Below are 22552 nucleotides of genomic sequence, written 5' to 3'. Positions count from 1 at the left end.
CTATTATAAGAATTGCAGATTGGGAACTGCTTCTTTGCAGACTTTATTTTACCCATTTTAAGAGGTGTCAAAAACTCATATCTTAATTTTTAAAAATAAAATTTGAGCCTCTGTCATCAAAGTGGGCAACGAGTGGTTCTTGGGCTCCACTTGAGTAGTCCCCCCCCCCAATTTAAAAATGCTGTAAATTTTGGACAAGTTTTTAATGTGTGAAAACATGCAAAATACCTGCACTATTACAACCATACTTGAACTCCATTGCATCATCAATGCTTATTTTCCTCTGCATTCCTCCTCATATATATATATATATATATACACACATACAGTAGAATCTTGCTTATCCAACATAAACAGGCCAGCAGAACGTTGGATAAGTGAAAATGTTGGATAATAAGGAGGCATTAAGGAAAAGTCTATTAAACGTCAAATTCTGTTATGATTTTACAAATTAAGCACCAAAACATCATGTTTTACAACAAATTGACAAAAAAAGCAGTTCAATACATGGTAATGTTATGTAGTAACAATGTATTTACAAATTTAGCACCCAAACATCGCAATGTATTGAAAACATTGACTACTAAAAAATTGACTACAAATAAAGATAGAATTGCATAAAATGAACTTGAAGTAACAACATTGTCGGAAGTTAAATCTGTAAAAAGTGCAGTACTTCCTGCCTAGAGAAAGAGCTGTGGATCCAGGCGGGAGGCAGACTGTGTTGGATAATCCAGAATGTTGGATAAGTGAAGGTTGGATAAGCGATACTCTACTGTATGTGGAACACAGGAATGGAACACCAAAACATAACAGATCAAAGACTGCATGGTAAAATGGGCTGAGAGTATCGGATGACAAATAAGATTAGAAGAATGGGAAGACCTATGGAATAGAAAATTAAAATTAATGTATGCATATGATCTTAAGGAAAATTGGATCAAAATGATGCACCGTTGGTACATCACACCACAAAAACTAGGAAAACATAGCAAAGATATGCAAACAAAATGCTGGAAATGTGAATCCGCATATGTCACTTTCTACCACTTGTGGTGGATGTGCAAAAGAACAAAAGAATATTGGAAAAGAATATATGAAGAAATTCAAAAGAATTCTGAATTTAAATTTGGAAATGCTACCGGAAACTTACTTGCTAGGAATAATTAATAAGAAATTGGAGAAAAATAAAGAAATATTATTAACCTACTTGATAACCGTGGCGAGAATAGTATATGCAAAAAATTGGAGATTAAAGAAAATACCAACTATCCAGCAATGGGAAATAAAGGTACTGGAGGTGAGAAACATGGATGAATTAACTAATTTATTGGCAAGATACCAAGGATTGACAAGAGAAGATACAGACTGGAGCCCAGGAAAAGACTGGTTAAATCAGAAGAAGAATAAAATGATCATATAGAGAATACAGTACATATTTTAAACTTAAGAAAGACCACCTGAAATCTAGAGAGAAGAAAAGGAGAAGCGTGAGAAGAACACAAATGACTGGACTAAATAAATGGACTATAGACACAAGGAGGAATATCGGAAGCTAAACTATGAAATTTTTAGTTGACCGTTCTCTAACCTTTTTTCCTTTTTAAACCCACCACCTACCCCCACGTCCCATTTCCCTACCCCTACCCCCTCACTTGTTTTTCCCCTTTGGTATTTCCTTTTTGTTTAAATTTATGTCTTAGAAAAAAACTATTAAAATATAATATTTTAAAAAATACAGCAGAGTCTCGCTTATCCAACATTCTGGATTATCCAATGCATTTTTGTAGTCAATGTTTTCAATACAGTAGTGTCTCACTTATCCAACATTCTGGATTATCCAACGCATTTTTGTAGTCAATATTTTCAATACATCGTGATATTTTGGTGCTAAATTCGTAAATACAGAAATTACTACATAACATTACTGCGTATTGAACTACTTTTTCTGTCAAAATTGTTGTATAACATGATGTTTTGGTGCTTAATTTGTAAAATCATAACCTATTTTTGATGTTTAATAGGCTTTTCCTTAATCCCTCCTTATTATCCAACATATTCGCTAATCCAACGTTCTGTCGGCCCGTTTATGTTGGATAAGTGAGACTCTACTGTATGTCGTGATATTTTGGTGCTAAATTTGTAAATAAAGTAATTACAACATAACATTACTGCGTATTGAGCTACTTTTTCTCTCAAATTTGTTGTATAACATGATGTTTTGGTGCTTAATTTGTAAAATCATAACTTATTTTGATTTTTAATAGGCTTTTCCTTAATCTCTCCTTATTATCCAACATATTCGCTAATCCAACATTCTGCTGGCCCGTTTATGTTGGATAAGTGAGACTCTACTGTATATCGTGATATTTTGGTGCTAAATTTGTAAATACAGTAATTACAACATAACATTACTGCGTATTGAACTACATTTTCTGTCAAAATTGTTGTATAACATGATGTTTTGGTGCTTAATTTGTAAAATCATAACTTATTTTGATTTTTAATAGGCTTTTCCTTAATCTCTCCTTATTATCCAACATATTCGCTTATTCAACATTCTGCCGGCCCCATTTACGTTGGATAAGGGAGACTCTACTGTAATTTGAAGCCTGGCTGTAAACGACTTTTCCTCCTCTTGGATATCTTGGATAATAAGGAAGAATTGAGGAAAAGCCTATTAAACATCAAATTAGGTTATGATTTTACAAATTAAGCACCAAAACATCATGTTATACAACAAATTTGAGAGAAAAAGTAGTTCAATACGCAGTAATGTTATGTTGTAATTACTGTATTTACAAATTTAGCACCAAAATATCACGATATACAGTAGAGTCTCACTTATCCAACATAAACGGGCCGACAGAACGTTGGATTAGCGAATATGCTGGATAATAAGGAGGTATTAAGGAAAAGCCTATTAAACATCAAATTAGGTCATGATTTTACAAATTAAGCACCAAAACATCATGTTATACAACAATTTTGACAGAAGAAGTCTGTATTTACGAATTTAGCACCAAAATATCATGATACATTGAAAACATTAACTACAAAAATGCGTTGGATAACCCAGAACGCTGGATAAGCGAATGTTGGATAAGTGAGACTCTACTGTATTTTTTTTCAAATGATAATTCAGCCCCTCAACAGTCTGAAGCAAGGGTCCCCAAACTAAGGCCCGGGGGCCGGATGCGGCCCTCCAAGGTCATTTACCTGGCCCCTGCCCTCAGTTTTATAATATAATATTTTTATATCAGTTTTAATAATATAATATTGTATATACATATAATATTGATAGAAATATTACAATGTAATACTAATAATAATACCATATAATAATATTAATTATATATTATATATTACATGTAATATTACTAGTAATAATATTACAATATAGTGGTATAATTCAATATAGTAATATATAATGCTAATATTGTTCTATGCTAATAATATAATATATTGTATATAGATATAAATTGTAAGCTGCTCTAAGTCCCCTTCGGGGTGAGAAGGACAGGATATAAATGTAGTAAATAAATAAATAATAAATAAATAAATTTTGACTTAGGCTCGCCCAAAATCTGAAATGACTTGAAGGCACACAACAACAATAATCCTAATTAACTTGACTATCTTGTTGGCCAGAAGCAGGTCCACACTTCCCACTGAAATCCTGATCGGTTTGAGTTGGTTAAAATTGTTTTTATTTTTACATATTGTATTTTTCTTTCATTGTTGTTGTTTTTGCACTACAAATAAGACATATGCAGTGTGCATAGGAATTTGTTCATTTTTCTTTTCTTCAAATGATCATTTGGCCCCTCAACAGTCTGAAGGATTGTGGACCGGCCCTCTGCTTTAAAAGTTTGAGGACCCCTGGTCTGAAGGATTGTAGCCGGGCCCTCTGCTTTAAAAGTTTGAGCACCCCTGGTGTCGATCTTCCCTTTTTAGACAGCTCGGATCCTCTGGATTTCTCCTGAAAATCGCGTTCAAGGGATGAGAAGGAGAAACGTTGGAGACCAAACACCCGGCTTGGAGGGGGGAAAGGCTTTTACAGCCAGGCTTCAAATTAATCCCAAATGAAGGCGCTTTCTTCCAAAAGAATTGAAAATTGGCAGGTCAGCTCCCCGCCAAGGGAGTTTGTTTTCTGGGTGAGCAGAGGGCGCTAGGACCCCGCGGAGGAGGCGAGCTGAAGAGACAATAATTTGTTCCATTGTAAGGCGAACCTTTCGGGCGAAGCCTTGGCAAAAGGGGCACCGCTTGGCCCTCCTTCCTTCCTCCTTCCTCCCCGTTGGAGCCAAGTGGGGCAGCAACGGTCAACGGGGCTTGGCTGTGCCAAAAAGGAAGAAAAAAAAAGGGACCGACAGTTTAAAGATGAGAGCAAAGCCCAACTTTTCCTCCTCCTCCTCCTCCGCCTCTGCTGGAGCAGGAGGGGTCGGGGAATCCGCTCCACGCAGGAAATCTCTCACATCCTGAGTGGCCCAGAGCTCGCTCTTTCTCTCTCTCTCTCTCTCTCTGTGTGCGCGAGAGTGCCTGTCTCTGCCTGCGTGGAGGCTCGCTTCATGGGGCGGCGGGGAGGCCTGGGCTGAGGAAGATGTCCCGGCGCCTCCAGGCGGGAAGGGAAGCCTCCCTTACGGCTCTTTTCCCTCCCCACACCCGGCGGTGGTGCTGCTGCTGCCTCCAGCTGCTCAGCCTGGCCAGCTTCCTTTTCCCGCCCGCCGCAGGGACTCAAGGTAAGTCAGTCAGCCCTGTGGGGAACACTATTAATGCCCCTTAAAGAACACTCTTCTCTAAGCTCAGTGTGCTTTTGTGCGGGACGCTGCTTTCTCTGAGGGGAAACTGTGCCTCACCCGTCCTCCTTCCTTCTTTGTATGGAGCAAGAGCGAGACGGAGAGTGCGCGCTCTGCTTCTTCAGGCGCAAAGGAGGAGGCGGCACCGGGTGTGTGAACACTGAGCGCGCCCGCCTCTGCCTTAACGCCTCCCACCCGCCTCTTCTGTGGAGAAAGAGGCTTCCCCGCTTCCCTTCTCCACCCACTCGCTCCACAGCCTCGGGAGACTTCTCAGCCCTTCTGGAGACCCCTTGGGAAAGTGTCTTCCAGAACCAGAAAGGTGTCATGCTTTGAGGATTGGGTTCCAAGCCCCCATGGGCCACGGAAGCACACTGGGGCACTGCTTCTTCAGCTGTGGGTCCAGAAATGTCCACATGACTGCCATCCATTGACACATCTGTTAGCAACAAAGTTTACACTGAACTCTGCAGTAAGTGCTTCTGCTGTGCTCCACATAAAAGGGAAACCGGCTTGTTTTCACAATTATTATTATTACAGTAGAGCAGGGGTCCTCAAACTTTTTAAGTGGAGGGCTGGTTCATGGTCTCTCAGGCTGTTGAGGGGACGAATTATCATTTGAAAAAAAAAATACGAACAAATTCCTATGCACACTGCACATGTCTTATTTGTAGCGCAAAAAACAAACAAACAAACCCAACAACAATTATTTATTTATTTGCTACATTTATAACCCACCCTCTCTCACCCCTAAGGGGACTCAGCGGCTTACAAGTTGTATGTACATACAATATATAATATTATTGGCATAGCACAATGTTAGCATTATATATTACTATATTGTCGTATACAGTAGAGTCTCACTTATCCAACACTCGCTTATCCAACGTTCTGGATTATCCAACGCATTTTTGTAGTCAATGTTTTCAATATATCGTGATATTTTGGTGCTAAATTCGTAAATACAGTAATTACTACATAGCATTACTGCATATTGATCTACTTTTTCTGTCAAATTTGTTGTATAACATGATGTTTTGGTGCTTAATTTGTAAAATCATAACCTAATTTGATGTTTAATAGGCTTTTCCTTAATCCCTCCTTATTATCCAACATATTCGCTTATCCAACATTCTGCTGGCCCGTTTATGTTGGATAAGTGAGACTCTACTGTACCACTATACCGTAATATTATTAGTAGTATTACCTTTAATATATAATATATAATTAATATTATTATATCATATAATTATTAGTATTATATTGTATTACATTCTAATATTAGTATCAATATTATATGTATACACAATAAATTCAATTATTACCATAGCACAGTATTAGTAAATGAAAGAACAATACAATATTTAAAAATAAAAACAACATAAACCTATCAGGATTTCAATGGGAAGACTGGGCCTGCTTCTGGCCAATGAGATAGTCAAGTTAAGTAGGATTGTTGGTATTGTGTGCTTTCAAGTAATTTCAGACTTTGGGCGAGGCGAAGTCTAAAACTAAGAGCGGGGGCCAGGTAAATGACCTTGGAGGGCCTTAGTTTGGGGACCCCTGCAGTAGAGTCTCACTTACCCTCTCACTTAAGGTAAAGGTAAAGGTTTTCCCCTGACGTTAAGTCCAGTCATATCGGACTCTGGGGGTTGGTGCTCATCTCAATTTCTAAGCCGAAGAGCCGGCGTTGTCCGTAGACACCTCCAAGGTCATGTGGCCGGCATGACTACATGGAGCGCCGTTACCTTCCCGCCGGAGCGGTACCTATTGATCTCAGATTTGCATGTTTTCTAACTGCTAGGTTGGCAAGAGATGGAGCTAACAGCGGCCGCTCACGCCACTCCCGGGATTTGAACGTGAGACCTTTCGGTCTGCAAGTTCAGCAGCTCAACCCTTTAACGCACTTTGCCACTGGGGCTCCCAACATAAACTGGCTGGCAGAATGTTGGATAAGCGAATATGTTGGATAATAAGGAGGAATAAAAGAAAAGCCTATTAAACATCAAATTAGGTTATGATTTTACAAATTAAGCACCAAAACATCATGTTATACAAGAAATTTGACAGAAAAAGTAGTTCAATACACAGTAATGCTATGTAGTAATTACTGTATTTACGAATTTAGCACCAAAGTCCCGAAGGGGACTCAAAGTGGCTTGACATAAATGCATTAGTATTCATTAGTATACTATTATTATTATTATTTATTCATTTCTATCTCGCTTTTCTCCCATGGGTGGGATTCAAAGCGGCGTACAACATATAAAATTCATACAAAGAATGACCACAATACATACAATACATACAAAGACCACAATACATAATCAGTTAAAAGTCATACAGTGCATTTATGCCCCCTGTGGCGCAGCAGGTTAAACTGCTGAGCTGCTGAACTTGCTGACTGAAAGGTCGGCGGTTCTGATCCGGGGAGCGGGGTGAGCTCCTGCTGTTAGCCCCAGCTTCTGCCAACCTAGCAGTTCAAAAACATGCAAATGTGAGTAGATCAATAGGTACCACTCCAGCGGGAAGGTAATGACACTCCATGCAGTCAATCCAGCTACATGACCTTGGAGGCATCTACGGACAATGCCGGCTCTTCGGACACGACTAGACTTAATGTCAAGGGGAAACCTTTACCTTTTTACAACCTACCTTTCTACTAATTTACATTGCAATAGCTGCAATAGCTGACATAGAGGAAGCTGCCAAAATGCGATATCTGGCAGGCAAAGCCTTAGGTGCAGAAGGGGGGGGGGGGAGAACTGAACTGGATTGCTGATGATAACTAAGGAGTCATTTGATGCCTAGTGGTCTAAAAATTTTAAAAGTTCCACTGTCATGTTCTACAATTTTGTTCAGATTTTAGCTGTAGTTCCAGTCAGGTGTTAAACAAAGTTTCCCAAAATTTGAGGTTTCAAATTGCAATAGTTGCTGATCTAGACCCCCTTATCTGAAGGGTAGTCAACCAGTGTGCACACAACATTTAAGAAAATGCCATTTTTGTGGTATAATAAAACTGAAACTAAATGTATAAGAATGGCTATTAAATTGAAATCCTGTATAGTTTTTTCTGCTGATTCTGGTGAAATCAGAATTTTAACATCATGGATGCAATATCTAGTCAAATGAGTTGATACAAAGTGTGTATCAAAATGTGTCACGGCAAATTTTGACCAATATTCAGACTGCAACAATTTCCATGCAAATGAAGATATGGACTTGAAATTTTGAGCATTATCCTTGTGCTGGACAAAATACTGGCTTTTGCAACTACCCAGCATCTATAACTGCTCTGCAGGATCTCTTCAAATTTGGTGCTTTTGGCACAAATGGTAACATCTACCAAAGTTCAAAGCCAAGTATTTAAAAAGTCTACCTGAATGTTATATTTGGTGCATTTATGCATTATGCTTTATACATCCTCATGGTCCTGCTAGTTACTGTATGGCTATCGGGCATGGCCCCTATGGCGATGGGGATGCTGGTTTCAATGTGATATATATAATCTACTTTGACTTGACTAAATGGATACTTAATGGCCACATTGCAAAACAAAAACGTATCAATCTTGTAGAGCAAATTTTTCTCTTTCAGATTATACTATTCACAAGTATATTCAGGTAGACTCTTTTTTGTTGATTTTATATACCTATATACCTGGGGTGACATACACATTTTTCAGGTGGAAAGAAATATTACATTGAGGTCCTTGATATGCGGGACAGCAGGGGGAACCATAGGGCAGCAGGGCAAATCTGTTGCTTGGTGCTCCGCATTGCCCGCACAACCTGCTTGCCCATCAAAATGGGGATCCCACATTGTCTTCATGATTCTCTACCTGAACATGGGTAGTCTCCTATGATCAGGTTTTTTCCTCTCCTACCATTCCTCCTCGACACAGCCAGCACGGAGCCCTGTCGGAAGTAGATGTGCATCATGGGATGAGATCCAGTGGGCTCCATACTGGCTGTGTCAAGTAAGTGTCATAGGATTGGGAATTTATCTAATCTAATGAGGTCCTAAGAAGTCCTGCACTAAGAGACCTTGGGCAAGTTACTGTTGCAGACTAGAGTCCAGAAACAAATCTCTAGACAAATCTTGCCAAGAAATCCCTGTGATAGATCCCCCTTAGGACCTCCATAGATGAGAAATAACTTGGAGGAACTCAGTAAGTTCAAACAACTTGAAAGCACCTAGGTTGCAGTTGCTTTGATGTCTAATACATATCCCAAAGTTATCAAATCTCATTTCAAAGCCAAGGAAACTCAGCCCTGGTTAGGATTTGGATGGGAGACTTCCAATAAATACCAGGTGCTGTAGGCTTTATTTCAGGGTGGAAACTGGCAAAACCACCTCTGCTTGAGGAAACTGTGAAATTCATTGGATTGCTTCACGTCAATAGGTGAACTGAAGGCATACACACATTGGCATCATTTCCACCTAGAAGGAAGAACACACACACACACTTGTAGCTGCTATCTTCTCTCTTCTGCTTTCAGGCATTCTTGAACACCTGGGAGGATGAATATTTGATAAGTGAAGTTTCCTGCATTGCTGCTTTTTCTCATCTGTTGAACTTCAGGCAAACAGTAGCTAAAGCCCTGTTAGTGACATAGGTGTGCATAAGGATACCATCCCACTGCAACCTTATTGGAAGAGAGCAGGGGGTACAAACTGAGTGACATCATCAGAGGGGGAAACATCAAAATGTCTCCATATTTTTTGTGTACAGTGTTTCTTTAGAATTCATTGAATCGTAGAGTTGGAAGAGATTGCATGGGCCATCTAATTCAACCCCCTACTATGCAGGAAATTCACAGTCTTGTAACTGGATCAGTCAATTGTACTTTGACAACTAGGACCCTGCTCTGCACTTTATCCATTTCCCCAGCCCTGTGATACTCTCTCGCATCAGCCTTTGCATAGCCCTTCATAGTTGGTCATGTCCACTCTGGAATTCTGGCCATTGGTACTTTTGAACCCATCTGATGGAACAGACTAAAACTGGATTTTATTTTTTAGGATTTTAGCAGGATTGTATGTTTTGTTTTATGATGTCTGTTTTGTTGTATGGTCTTCTATTGGCAATTGAATGTTTTGCTTATGTTGGAAACCGCCCTGAGTCCTCTTGGGGAGATGGAATGGTATATAAACAAAGTTTTACTTATTATATAATATTATATTAACATTTTTAAATAAAACTATCCATGTAGTTTGAAATAACCACAAAACATTTTTGTAAGTCCAGCTAACATGTACTGTATAACAATATGTACAAAGCTAACACTATATGCTGACTAATGTTGCAAAGCTTCTAATGCTCATGGTCGGATCTGTTCTTTTTACCCTATTACAATGTTGCTTTGAATTGTGGTTCTGTCTGCAAGTATTGCAAGCATGCACTTGTTTTTGTTACTACTGATTTTGTTAAATTTAGTGATATTTTAGTTACAGCATGATAGTCTGATCTGGTAGGGGACCATGGGGATAACGCCATGAAATATCACTCTGGGTGACACCAACTCTAGTGATGTTACTGATCCTCACCTGTTAATTTTCAGGTGAACAGTGGCTGGCATCCTGTTAGTTATATGCACATGTGCCACCACAGCCTTTCACTGTCCTGATTTAGTAAGGACAGTTCCAATTAAATCTGTCCTCCCACTTTTTTCAGCTGGTTGTAGAACCTCCCAGTTTCTCTGACTATAAAGTGAAAGGTAAAGGTTTCCCCTTGACATTAAGTCTAGTTGTGTCTGATTCTGGCGGGTGGTGCTCATCTCAATTTCTAAGCCAAGAGACTTTCTGTTTCTAAGCTGAAGATCAGCAAGTCCAGCAGCTCAGTGGTTTAACCCATTGCTCCACTGGGAGCTCTGACTATACCCCCTCCATATTTACCTTGCTTCAGTTGCTGCAAAGCACAAACATAGTTTGCATTTAGTGAACTCCATAGTGAGAAAGGGTAGAATCTTTCCCTTCCCAGTAGGCTTTGGGACAGGCAATTTGCTGCAGCCTTTCTTTCCTTGTGTGTTCTTCCTCAAGAATAACTGTTGCTATCTTGACCACACAATGATGTTGCTTGAGGTTGCATGGCACACATGGGGAAATGTATTTGTCATAACGCAACATATGTTGACATGTTGTAAAGTGTTGCTATTCTGCCTAGAGTTTCCTCCAAGTGTTATCATAGTGTATTTCCCCATGCAGATATTCACGCTATGCTTTGGGGATATTGGATTGCAGTCTTTTTATACTACCTATTGACTAGTGGTTTTTAACCTTTTCGAAATCACTTCAAAAATCACCTTCAAAAATGTGATTACAAACTCTGGATTCCCAAATGGGGAATATTTAAGGGAAGATATCTGAATTTGCACCCAGTTTAAACATGTATTGCTTACAATAGGGGAACTAGTGCTCCACATAAAACAGAAAGATTGGAGACTCTTGATATGAAAGAATTATGGGCTGTCCCCAAATTACGAACAAGATAGGTTCTGTAGGTTTGTTCGTAAGTTGAATTTGTATGTAAATCGAACAGGTACATTTTAAAGTGTAACTCCAGCCATATATATGGAGCCCCCAATGATGCAGCGGGTTAAACTGCTGAACTTGCTGACGGAAAAGTGGGCGGTTCAAATCTGGGGAGCAGGGTGACCTCCCGCTGTTAGCCCCAGCTTCTGCCAACCTAGCAGTTCAAAAACATGCAAATGTGAGTAGATCAATAGGTACCGTTGCAGTGGGACAGTAATGGCGCTCCATGCAGTCATGCCAGCCACATGACCTTGGATGTGTCTACAGACAACGCTGGCTCTTCAGCTTAGAAATGGAGATGAACACCACCCCATGGACACGACTAGACCTAATGTCAAGGGAAAACCTTTATCTTTATCTACCAGCCATATATATATATATATATATATATAGAGAGAGAGAGAGAGAGAGAGAGAGAGAGAGAGAGAGAGAGAGAGAAAGCTTTGGATAGCATAGGGAAGGGTTAATATCCTGTGGAATTTTTTTGCTATATGTTCAGAAGATTTCACCATACTTTCTGTCCCTGTGATCATTGGATTTTGAAAAATATGGCTTTGTCTGGAAACAATGATAGGTCGTGATAAAGCTTCAGTTGAGATACCTTTTCCAGGAGTTAATTTCCCTTCCAAAGGCCGATTTTCTTACTTCCAATTCTCTCCCCTGTTCTTAGCTATGCGTTGTTTGTAAGTCAGATGTTTGTAACTTGGGGACTGCCTGCAGTTCAGTTGTACAGTATGGGCTCCATATCCATGGGGCTGGTATCCATGATAGTTCCATTTATCTGTGTTCAGCAAAATACCTCATTTCTAGGTAGTTTCTATTTATTTATTTATTTATTACATCATTTCTACCCCACCCTTCTCACCCATCAGGGAACTCAGGGCAGCTTACAATATAAAACACATACATCAAAACAATTTACATCACGTTTAAAAATCAATTAAAATTAAAATTACATTAAATTAAAAGGTCTTCCTCATGGTAATCTTGGAAGTCTTTCATTTCAGTAGGGTTTACTAATATATGAAGGTCTACGTAATTGTGTGAAATCTGAGACTATATCACTTGCTGATATATGGGTTGTACTGCATTTTTCCTGGAAACACACAACTGATATTTTCTAATTCAACAAAAGGAGCAGGTTGAGGTTGTGGTCTACAAGAATTTTGTCTATTCAGGCTTCCTGGTGAATGAGATTAACTTCTGTCAAATGGCTAGAATCTCCCCATGTGAGCTGGCAGAGATTGTGTCAGACTTGTTGCTATGCACCCTCCCATGCACACAGCAAGTCTATCCCAGGGCAAAGGCTTTTAACCTTTGGCACTCCAGATGTTTCAGATGTCAGCTGCCAGAAGCCTCAAACAGTATAATCAGTTATTGGGGATTCTGGGCATGAATTTCAAAAATATGGAGGGCCAGAAGTTGAAAACTATAGTCATAAGGGATTTTAACATTCATGCTGAGGTCAATGGATGCAGGGCAGTTTAAAACTTCATTAATACTACAGGAATTATGAGGCAGTTCCTGCATGTCATTAACCCAACTCATGTAGCAAGGCATACATATGATTTATTTTCTTTATGGGATACAAAGATAGTCTAAAATGAGGAATTAACAACTTGTCTATTACAATAGTCAGATCACTTTCTACTTTGATTTAGACTCAGGCCTTTCCCTTCTGCAAGGGTGGAAACAGAGCATCTTAGAATGGTTGCATGCTGGAAGCTGATACATGCCAAAGGTTCTGTTTTTCTTCCAAGTAGATTATAGAAATTATCCTTGCAGTTGAGACAAGGACTTCAGGGTAACCTCTCCTCTTATTCAGTTCTGTGATGTCCATTTAGGCAGAAGGTGAAATAATAAGTTGACACATCAACGTATTTTTAATATAATAGTTTGTGTCCAAATGGATGCCCATTCATAGCTTTTGGACAGCCAGTGGGCATAAATGGACATGCAATTTAATCAATCAAGCAAACAGTTTTACAACCCTTCCCATTTTTCTAAGAAAAATGTCTAAGGAAAATCTCACAGTGTATGTACTCTGATATGGGAAGAGAATTCTGCATATGTTCAGACTCAAGACTTAACTCTTAATTGAAAGTGATCGGACTCACTTTTAAATAAGCCAAAGGTTTACACATCAGATTCTGAAAACCTAGTTAATGTGATCTAATGTACCGTATACATGTACTGTTGTAGCATATGTTGGCATAGGAAGGGACTGTCATCTGAATACACTTAGATCAGATATGGGTAAACTTTGGGGACCAGGAGCCACTTCTCCTGTGGGACACATTCTAGATCACAACTCCACTTAAGTTTGGTAAAAATCACTTGGGGGTGGGTGGGTGGGCAAAATAATACTTCAAGGGGCTTTAGGGAATGGGAATCGTCTCCCCCTCCCCAATCCTCTCCACTCACCCTGTTTTGTCAAAGTCTCTGGAAGGGATCTGCGGTCTGCAGAAATGAAAAGGGGGCCTTATTTGACCTTCAGGCCATGTTAACCATATCCTTTGCTTGGCATGTCTGGAAGGGCTTTATTAACAACAACTCAATTTGATTTTGCAACAGCTTAGTCCCAGGGCTGAAGTCTAGCCCAAATTAAGCCTACACATTCTCTGTGAAAATAGGATACCCTCTGTGCAGGGAGGAAGTGGAAGAAGGCAGGATGTTCATTATCAGTGGGAAGCTCTTGTAACTAGATGCAAGTTTCTTGGTGGGAAGGAAAAACTCCTTCCCACTGGCAGGAAGACTAAGAAGGCCTCTTTTACAACAAAAATCAAAATAAAATAACAAATTTTGTCTTTCCATTCAGCCAAATCTTGGAACAATTAGTTTGCTATCTTAAATTAAAATATTGAGTGGTTTAGTTCTTGTGCATGTTCTATATAATTGTTTTAATACTTTGTATAAGTTACTGCAAAACAAAATGTTTTTTTAAAAAATTGCTAATACATATTTTAATGCCAGAAAAATTGCTTTGTTCAGCCAGTTTTTTAACTAGCTGAGTTATAGGGTATGAAAGATTTCTTATTTGATTTATTGGTGGATGAACAGACTAATCTTTTCACTGGGTTTTCAAGGCAATAAGGCATGCAGAAGTATTTTGCCACTGCTGCCTTCTGCACAGTACTAGCAAGAGTTAGCTAAAGTACCACAGATGTTTAAACTAGAAAACTAATTGCTAGGCTGATAAACTTTGATGAATATATCTACAAAGCTGTAGCCTTCCATTCCCTATTCTCTCCCCCTTTTAAAACGCCACTTTTCACTCAATCTATACATGCACCATTTGGACCTCTGTCTTGGTTGTGTACTTTCCATGAGCATTTGGCTGGCTGATGTTAGGAAACAATGCTAAACCACTTCTGCAGCTTTGCAGAGAAGGCTCTGAATATGCCTGGATCATCTTTTGAAGCTATGAGAACCTGAGATTTTAGATGTTCAGCTTTTAAAATTTATTTTAAGAAGGCAGTAGACTATCTGCTCATTATTGCTGAAGGTGTTTACCTCCTGATACTTTAGGAATAGTGGTCAGTATCTTTTACATTATGTGAGGGATCCAGTTCAGTATCTGACATGTATTATTATTTTCACTTTTAATCTGGAACTCTATTTTTCTTACTTGAAATGAATGCTTTCTGGCACTTCTGACGGAAACATACCATAGAATTGCTCTCAAAGACCTAGCAATGTCTAGAAAAGTGTTGCCTCTAGGCCACCAGAACAATTATGTGGTCAACAGCTGACATAACCTCCTGCAAAAGGTCTTCACTAGAAGAGAGAACATCTTTCTAGGCATAGTTAGCTTCACCTCCATGATTCTATGGTATTTACATATAACCGAAACAGCATTCAATGTGTTTGCATAATAAGGATATCATGTGTATTCTAGAACCATAAAAAGTTGGGAACCACATACCAGTACTGGTTCAGAAGTCATCACTTGCTATTCCTTTGCAAATTTCCAGGGAAGAAAGGAGCATTTGATATCAAAAGTTACAAATATAGCTTTGATCTCTAATAGATTAGAAGAAACATGTGATGCCTCCCCCCTGTATCAAGTAGTTTAAGAGATACTGTTCTAAAAATCTATTAGATCCAACTGTCACATAGAACAGTATATTGATTAAAGAGTCATACCCTTATGATATCAACAATATTTATATAGTACAGTTTTTGCAAACTAGGCATGGGCAAACTTCAGTCCTCCAGGTGTTTTGGGCTTCACTGACTAGGAATTCTGGGAGTTGAAATCCAAAACACCCGGAGGGCCAAAGTTTGCCTATTCCTGTTGTGTTTATTTATTTTGGAGTATAACCAAATTTGTAAAGCAAGTTCCCATGCAACTATCTAACATATTTGATTAATTGATTATCATGCAAAAATTAACATCTGGGTTACATTAATGGAGTGTGATTATCCACATAATAGTGTAGAATAATATCAGTTGATGCATCAGTGGCACAGCTGATAGATGAAAATCTTAGATCTTGTTAAACATGTGTATTTCTAGAATTCCATTCATAATATACTTTATTTTTGTAATCAGCTTCAGGGCAAAATAGTTGGCATGTAGAATTTATAATAAGATCAGCATGGTATTGGTGTTGGTTTAAGCGAGAGAAAAATACACCTGAGATGTTAAAACATAAAATGGGCTGTGTGCATGTACAGTAAGCATTTAACAAAGCAGTTTTATGAGTTTTTAACTGCCTAAACATTTATGCAATGAATTTAAATAGTTCTGAGGGAGTGCTTAAGAACTTTGATGAATAGTGAAAGAAATACCTTTTACTGTTCCAAAGGTACCCTAGCTTCCCTTTATTCCATGTAGGATCCCTTATTTATTTATTTATTTATTTATCTATCCAGTCTCACAGTTAATTATTCTTATATGTATATGTATTTGGGAAGTCGAAGTCAACTTTGAATAAATTGTTAGAGCATTCAGTCTGTAGTTACCATGCAGTAGATGCATGCAAATGAGATATGGGTTAAAAAGCAAAACAAATTATCTGTTTAATATATGTCTGAAGCTTGCAGCTACCCACTGCACACATTTGACCTAACTCATTTCCCATTCAGATTTGCTGGACTATGATTTTGGCAACTTCATACCGTATTTCCCTGAAAATAAGACAGCATCTTATATTATTTTTTGCTCCCAAAGATGCACTAGGTCTTATTTTCAGGGAATGTCTTTACTTTTCCATGAAGAAGAATTCACATTTATTGTTGAACAAAAAAATTAACATTTATTATATATGGTACAGTAGTTGTCATCACAAACCAGCATAACCAGACAAACTGTGAATCCTATCGAGATTTTCTCGTTGCTACCATTATTTCTATGTACAACAATCTATGGTACGTACATTTTCCGATCCTGCATGCTCTGGTGTTCTGTTTGGCAGGCATGTTTCCAAACAAAAACATTGCTAGGTCTTACTTTCAGGGGAGGCTTTATATTTAGCAACTCAGCAAAAGGTCTACTAGGTCTTATTTTCAGGGGATGTCTTATTTTCAGGGAAACAGGGTACATTAACTCTGATAATGATAAATAATAGGCCTTCTGGTACAATCAACCTTCTCTGTCCACAGGTTCTGCACCCATGGATTCAACCAGCACAGCTTGAAAAAGCAAACATTAATTTTGCAATATGCTGATGTGCAGGCATACACTGCTTTAACTTCCCGTCATTTCACAGCTCCTCAGGCTCTTTCTGGCAGTCATTTGTAGTTGGTTGCCATTTTTAGATAAGGGGCACCATTTTACTATGCCATTGTATATAATGGGACCTGAGCATCTATGGATTTTGGCATCCTGAGAGTTCTGGAACTAAATTTCAACGGATACCAAGGGAACTGTTGTAGGTCAACCACCAATGTGACATCTCTGCACCCAAAATAACACTCAGCTAACAAGAAAGCAGTCAACTGATTTAAAATTCATTATAAAAATAAGTGTAATATAGAAAAAGGTAGTTCAAAAATACATTCTGAAGTAAAAACTAAAAAATTCTCTCCAAAGTATACATAAAAGGCAGATGCCTGAATATATCGCAAATACTGGTTTCAAGGAACATTCCAAAATTCAGGTTACAGTCACAATATTCTTGATGCAGCAAACCACACAGATCACTATAGAAAGTAAAGCCAAAAATCCATGAAGCTTAGACCAAGAGCTATATCCAAAATGTGACTCTCCAATTCCAAACCAGGAAACATGACATGAAAGCAAGGCCCAAAATCAGAATAAACTTGCTCTCATAAAGAACAATTCACGAAGCTGACTTAAGAAACTGACTCATTTTCATGGAGGCACTAATGATTTATCACCTGGCATTTCTTTATCTTTTAGACTAGGTTCTCCAAACTATGGCCTACGGGCCATATGTGGCCCATCAAAGCCATTTATCTGGCCCCCGCGGCAGCAGCTCCTCCTCCACCGAGGAAGGCACGTGTGGCACGAAGGAGAAGGAGGGAAAGGCGTGCACCCTTCATGCCTCCTCATTTGTGCTGCATGCATTTTTCTTGCCACCTCCCTCGCCCAGTGCGTGTGTTCCAAAGGTTTGCTTGTGTTTATAATGGTATTTTAATTATTATTTAATTAATAATTAATTATTAAGGGGTGCTTGGCTAGTGCTTTTGGTGCACAAAGGCATAAGGGGGTTGGACTAAATGGCCCAAGGTTTCTCTTCCAACCTTTTTATTATTTTTATTATGATTATGATTATTATTATTAACATTGAGGCTGTATTTGTTCCCATTTTTTTTACTTCTCAATAAGATATGTGCAGTGTGCATAGGAATTTGGTCATAGTTTTTTTAACTATAGTCTGACTCTCCAACGGTCTGAGGGACAGTGAACTGGCCCCCTGTTTAAAAAGTTAGGGGACCCCTGTTTTAGACGCTGTGAGAACCTTAATTGCCTTTGCCTAGCATTATCTTGCCTTAACTGAAGGCGCTGAGAGATAGACAACAACCCAGCCTCTCCCTCGCATCATTCCCAGGTCCAGGCTGAACCTCTGGATGCATTTCATGAGAAACATTCTCACTACAATCAGATCTATCTGTGGAGCAATTCCCATCATCCAGAAAAGAACTGCTTTCTACCTGAGGCACTACATAAATGGTGGGCTCCAATTCAGACTCTTCTTCAAGATAATCAGGCCCCATCATCAAAATGTCCCCCTCTTCAGACCAGGCCTCAGCAGGCACACTGTATGTAAGTTTTAACCTTTAGGGAAAACAACTGGGGTGACAACTGGAGGAGTGCTTTACCCTTGAATGGCAGCAGGTTGGAATACATCATCTTTGGGATCCCTTCCAGATCTGTGATTCTGTGAGATATGCTCCAGCTGTCCTTATTTGACAGGAACAGTTATGATTAAGTTTCTGTCATTATTACCACAAAAATACCTTCTAGATAAGTTAAAACAATAGCCAAAGAGACACAATCCCATTCCAAGTGCAGCTCCTTTTTGTGAGGGGCATATTGTTTTGTCTTGATTTGTGTGGTTTTTTTAAAAATGATCTCATCCAAAAGTATGTCATTGGCGAAAAAGTTAGTAAAAGTTTCATTTGTTTATTTTCCACCTCTAGACTCATCAATCAGCAACATCTATGATTCTATTAATTCTCTATCATTAATAACACAAAAATATCTTCAATATAAGTCAAAACAATAGCCAAAGAGTCTTAACTCCATTCCCAGTTCAGCTGCCTTTTATGAGGGGTATATTGTTTTGTCTTGATTTGTGGGTTTTTTAAATGATCTCATCCAAAAGTATGTAACGGATGAAAAAGTTAGTAAAGGTTTTATTTGCTTACTTTCTACCTCTAGACTCATCAATCAGCAACATCTATGAAAAAAGCAAAGAAAAGCCAAAAGTTCCCCAAAGAAAAACCAATGTAATAATTATATTATTGGACAAATTATTCCTGCACCTTAGACATCAGTCAAATCCTTATACTGTTATTAAAATTCAAACAGGAGCTGTAAGTTCCTTTTATTCAATATTTACACCAAAGGGTGTAAAACTGGTTTGTAATAAAATATTGCATTATGTCCACAGTGTTTAATCTTTACAAAAATGTTGTAATTCAGGAGCTTTCTCATTTCCTCATGAATTGATAATGAAGGAAGTTCTGGGACTGCTTTATGCAGATAACATAGCTTTTATTTCATTATCTCAGTTAAGTATGAGAAGATTATATTCAAAATTTGAAACCTATTGCAAATTGGAAATTTTATTTATTTATTATAGTAGAACCGACCTGGAAAGACACATAAATAGGTACTGGATGGTCATACATTTGTACAGTACTGCTTGTCTTAGCATCTAAGACAATCATGTCAAACTCAAGGCCAACGGGTCGAATCTGTCATTCTATGTGACCTCGCTGGCACTACCTCCTCTGCCAAGTAGTCACCCTAAAATACCCAATAGTAGACCAAATGAAAGTTGAGTGGCACCTGCTCTTGAGCCAATCAACATTGAGCACGAGAGTGGGAAGAGTTGTCTTAAGTTGAGGGGCCCAATGGAGGGGGAACAACAGCTCGTACAGGAACTTGGTGTGTTGGGCCAGTGAGAACATGACTTGACAGGCCTTCCAAGCAGCCAGTCATGAGGGAGGGAAAGAGCAGGAGGTGGGCAGTTGTCGTGTGGAGATTGGAGAGTGGGACATAAGTTGTTTGTGGGGCAAGGAAGAAAGAAAGAGACCCATTGGGGTGGGAGGGGAGGAGAAAGAGAAAGAAGAAAAGGAGGGATAGCAGTGGAAGGGGGAGTCCATTGAAGACCGTTGAGACATGAAGATGGAAGGGGGGAGGGAAATGAGGTGATACAGTTGGTGTGTGAGGCAAAAGGGGGGAATGGTAAGGTAATTAAGACTTGTTATTAGTATCATAGTCACTCATTATTATTGTTATTGTCATAGCCACTCACCATTTTTGTTGTTGTCATTTTTTTTAAATGTAGCGCCAGCATAGCCTGAGCATTGGACTACAATTCTGGAGACCAGAGTTTGAGTCCTCTGTCAGGCACGGTTGCTTTGTGTTTTTTTTGTTTTGTTTTAATTTGATATGTTATCTACCTTGTTTATATTATTGATTATGTTTTATTTTATGATTGTAAGCCACTCTGAGCCCCTTTTTGGGAGATGGTGCAGGGTATAAATAAAGATGATGATGATGGTTACCCACAGGGTTACCTTGAACATGTCACACTTGCTCAGTTTTAGAGAAAGGCCAAGAGAACCCAGATAGGTTTGTCTTAAGAGTCGACATAAGTCGGAAATGACTTGAAGGCACACAACAGAACTGTACTGGTCACATAGTATCTAAGGTTATTTAATAATACGTTAATGAATAGTTACATTTGTACCATCCTACAATTACCAACGGCCCTTTGCAGGCAACCATAATGCTGATGTGATTCTTGGTGAAAATGATTTTGACACCTCTGGTCTACTACCTAATTTTTTTAAAAAATGTTTATGATAATAGTTACATTGAGATAATTTAAAATGTTGCCTGCCTATTCACTGGGTGCTAGAACCAACTTTCAGCTGTTTCTGTGCTAAAACCGAACATTGCTTGTTATGCTTTGCAGCAATCCTGGGATGTATGCAAATCCTTTTTCCTTTGGTGTGATGCATTTTTGTTTTTTGGCAATATGGTGGTCACCGTATTCAGAAAGTAGAAGGATAGAAACAAAGTTATAACACTGTTACTTTACTATCTATAAATCAGATGACGGTGCTCTTTTTTCAGCAATACTATTAGAATGTTTAGGGTCTTAAAATCTAACAGGTTCTACTTGGAAATAGATTTCATTGACTGTAGTCCCTTTTATCAGATGCATGAACTACTATATTAATTTGTCAAACTGTGATATATATGCCTGGCTGAGTAAATGTAATCAGTGGGGTAGAGGGGAATTGAAATGCCAAAAGTGCAGGTTGTTATCATTATCTTAATAGTGATAGTTGATAAACAATAGTTGCATGTAGCAGTGGCATTTTTGCACAAATACTTTGATTCCTATGTAGATAAACAACTCTTGTTCCTATTCAAGCTGCAGCACAGAGAGATCCCTGTCCTGGTAAATGTGTGACGAGCTGTTCCTCATTGCAACACTTATATATAAATATTGTGAGGCATATAGGTTTGCTTCTTTCTATCTTTGGACATTCACCAACTCAAAATGGCTATCCCCATTTTCCCCTTCTCCCCTATCTTGTTGCTGGTTCTACTACTATTTCCAGTGATACATTACTATACAGACTTTCTGACTGACTGCATTAGCTGCAGGAAAAGTCTGGCAATCTGAACTGTTACAAGAAATAAAACCTTGAATGCTAAACAGTTTAGGACTGTGCTGCTCAAAGTGTTGGTTGATGGACTGGTCCATGAGCCATTGGGTGCCAGTATACAGAGAGTTTCCATGGAAAAGCAAGAAATAAAGTTGTTGCCAATGTTCATAAATATGATACTATCCTCTAGCAAATTTGAAACGAAAATTTGTGTTGTGGCCATTTAGAATCCAGATGCTATAACAAGCAAGGATAAGTTTCTTGAATATGTAATCAAATTATTGGTAAATTTTTGAATATATAACGTTAGTGCAAAGATACAAATTATGTGCAGATTTGTGCTGTAAGTCACTTTTGTATTATCTCAGGCCCATCATACAAAAATCTCTAAATGTGAACATTTCGACATGTTCCTTTCAAACTGAAGCTATCATCTTGTTTAATGCCTCAGAAGCATGATACTATTCAAATGATTTCATTTTAGTGTCATTCTTGGTCTGGAACTTAAGCAAGAATGAGGAAGACTTGGATGTATTGTTTGCATATCTGCAAATTCGGCACAGTGAAAGCACAGATTGGATAAACACATTCTTTCTCTTCTTCAATCTATGATCTAATATGGCAACAGGCAGAACACTTCATGGCCTGTTAATTGTGCTGGCTAATAACATACAGCAAGGCACACAGATTTGGAAGTAGAAGTTGGCAGACATGCTTCTTGCATCTGTTGCCAACTGTTGCACAAAATATTCTAATCAGGCACATATTAAAATTGTAAGCAGAGATATTGTTTCGTCTCCATGAAACTGAATACAAATGAGAATTGCATCACATGCAATGCACTTAGAGACTTAATAGTGGACTTCTATCTGCCTGTCCCTATGGCTTTTCACATCCCAATG

The 22552-nt window shown here is 38.6% G+C and overlaps 1 protein-coding gene across 2 annotated transcripts in view; it reads left to right on the top strand.

The window, feature by feature from the left end:
• Positions 1–3736: 3736 nt before the first annotated feature.
• adam12 (ADAM metallopeptidase domain 12) overlaps positions 3737–22552 on the top strand; it is a 355264-nt gene continuing 336448 nt past the window's right edge. Inside the window, exon 1 of one of the 2 annotated variants that reach the window (XM_008106757.3) lies at positions 3737–4739. In XM_008106757.3, coding sequence (XP_008104964.1) covers positions 4601–4739 — 139 coding nt within the window. In that variant the 5' untranslated portion in view covers positions 3737–4600. Of the gene's footprint in view, positions 5266–22552 lie in introns of both variants that reach the window. The other variant, XM_062976054.1, reaches the window with a different exon arrangement.

The sequence above is a fragment of the Anolis carolinensis genome, chromosome 3, assembly GCF_035594765.1.
Source record: "Anolis carolinensis isolate JA03-04 chromosome 3, rAnoCar3.1.pri, whole genome shotgun sequence".
In the NCBI taxonomy this organism is placed as follows: Eukaryota; Metazoa; Chordata; class Lepidosauria; order Squamata; family Dactyloidae; genus Anolis; species Anolis carolinensis.
The sequence above is the reverse complement of the archived record's forward strand: the minus strand, read 5'-3'. Positions and strand labels throughout refer to the sequence as shown.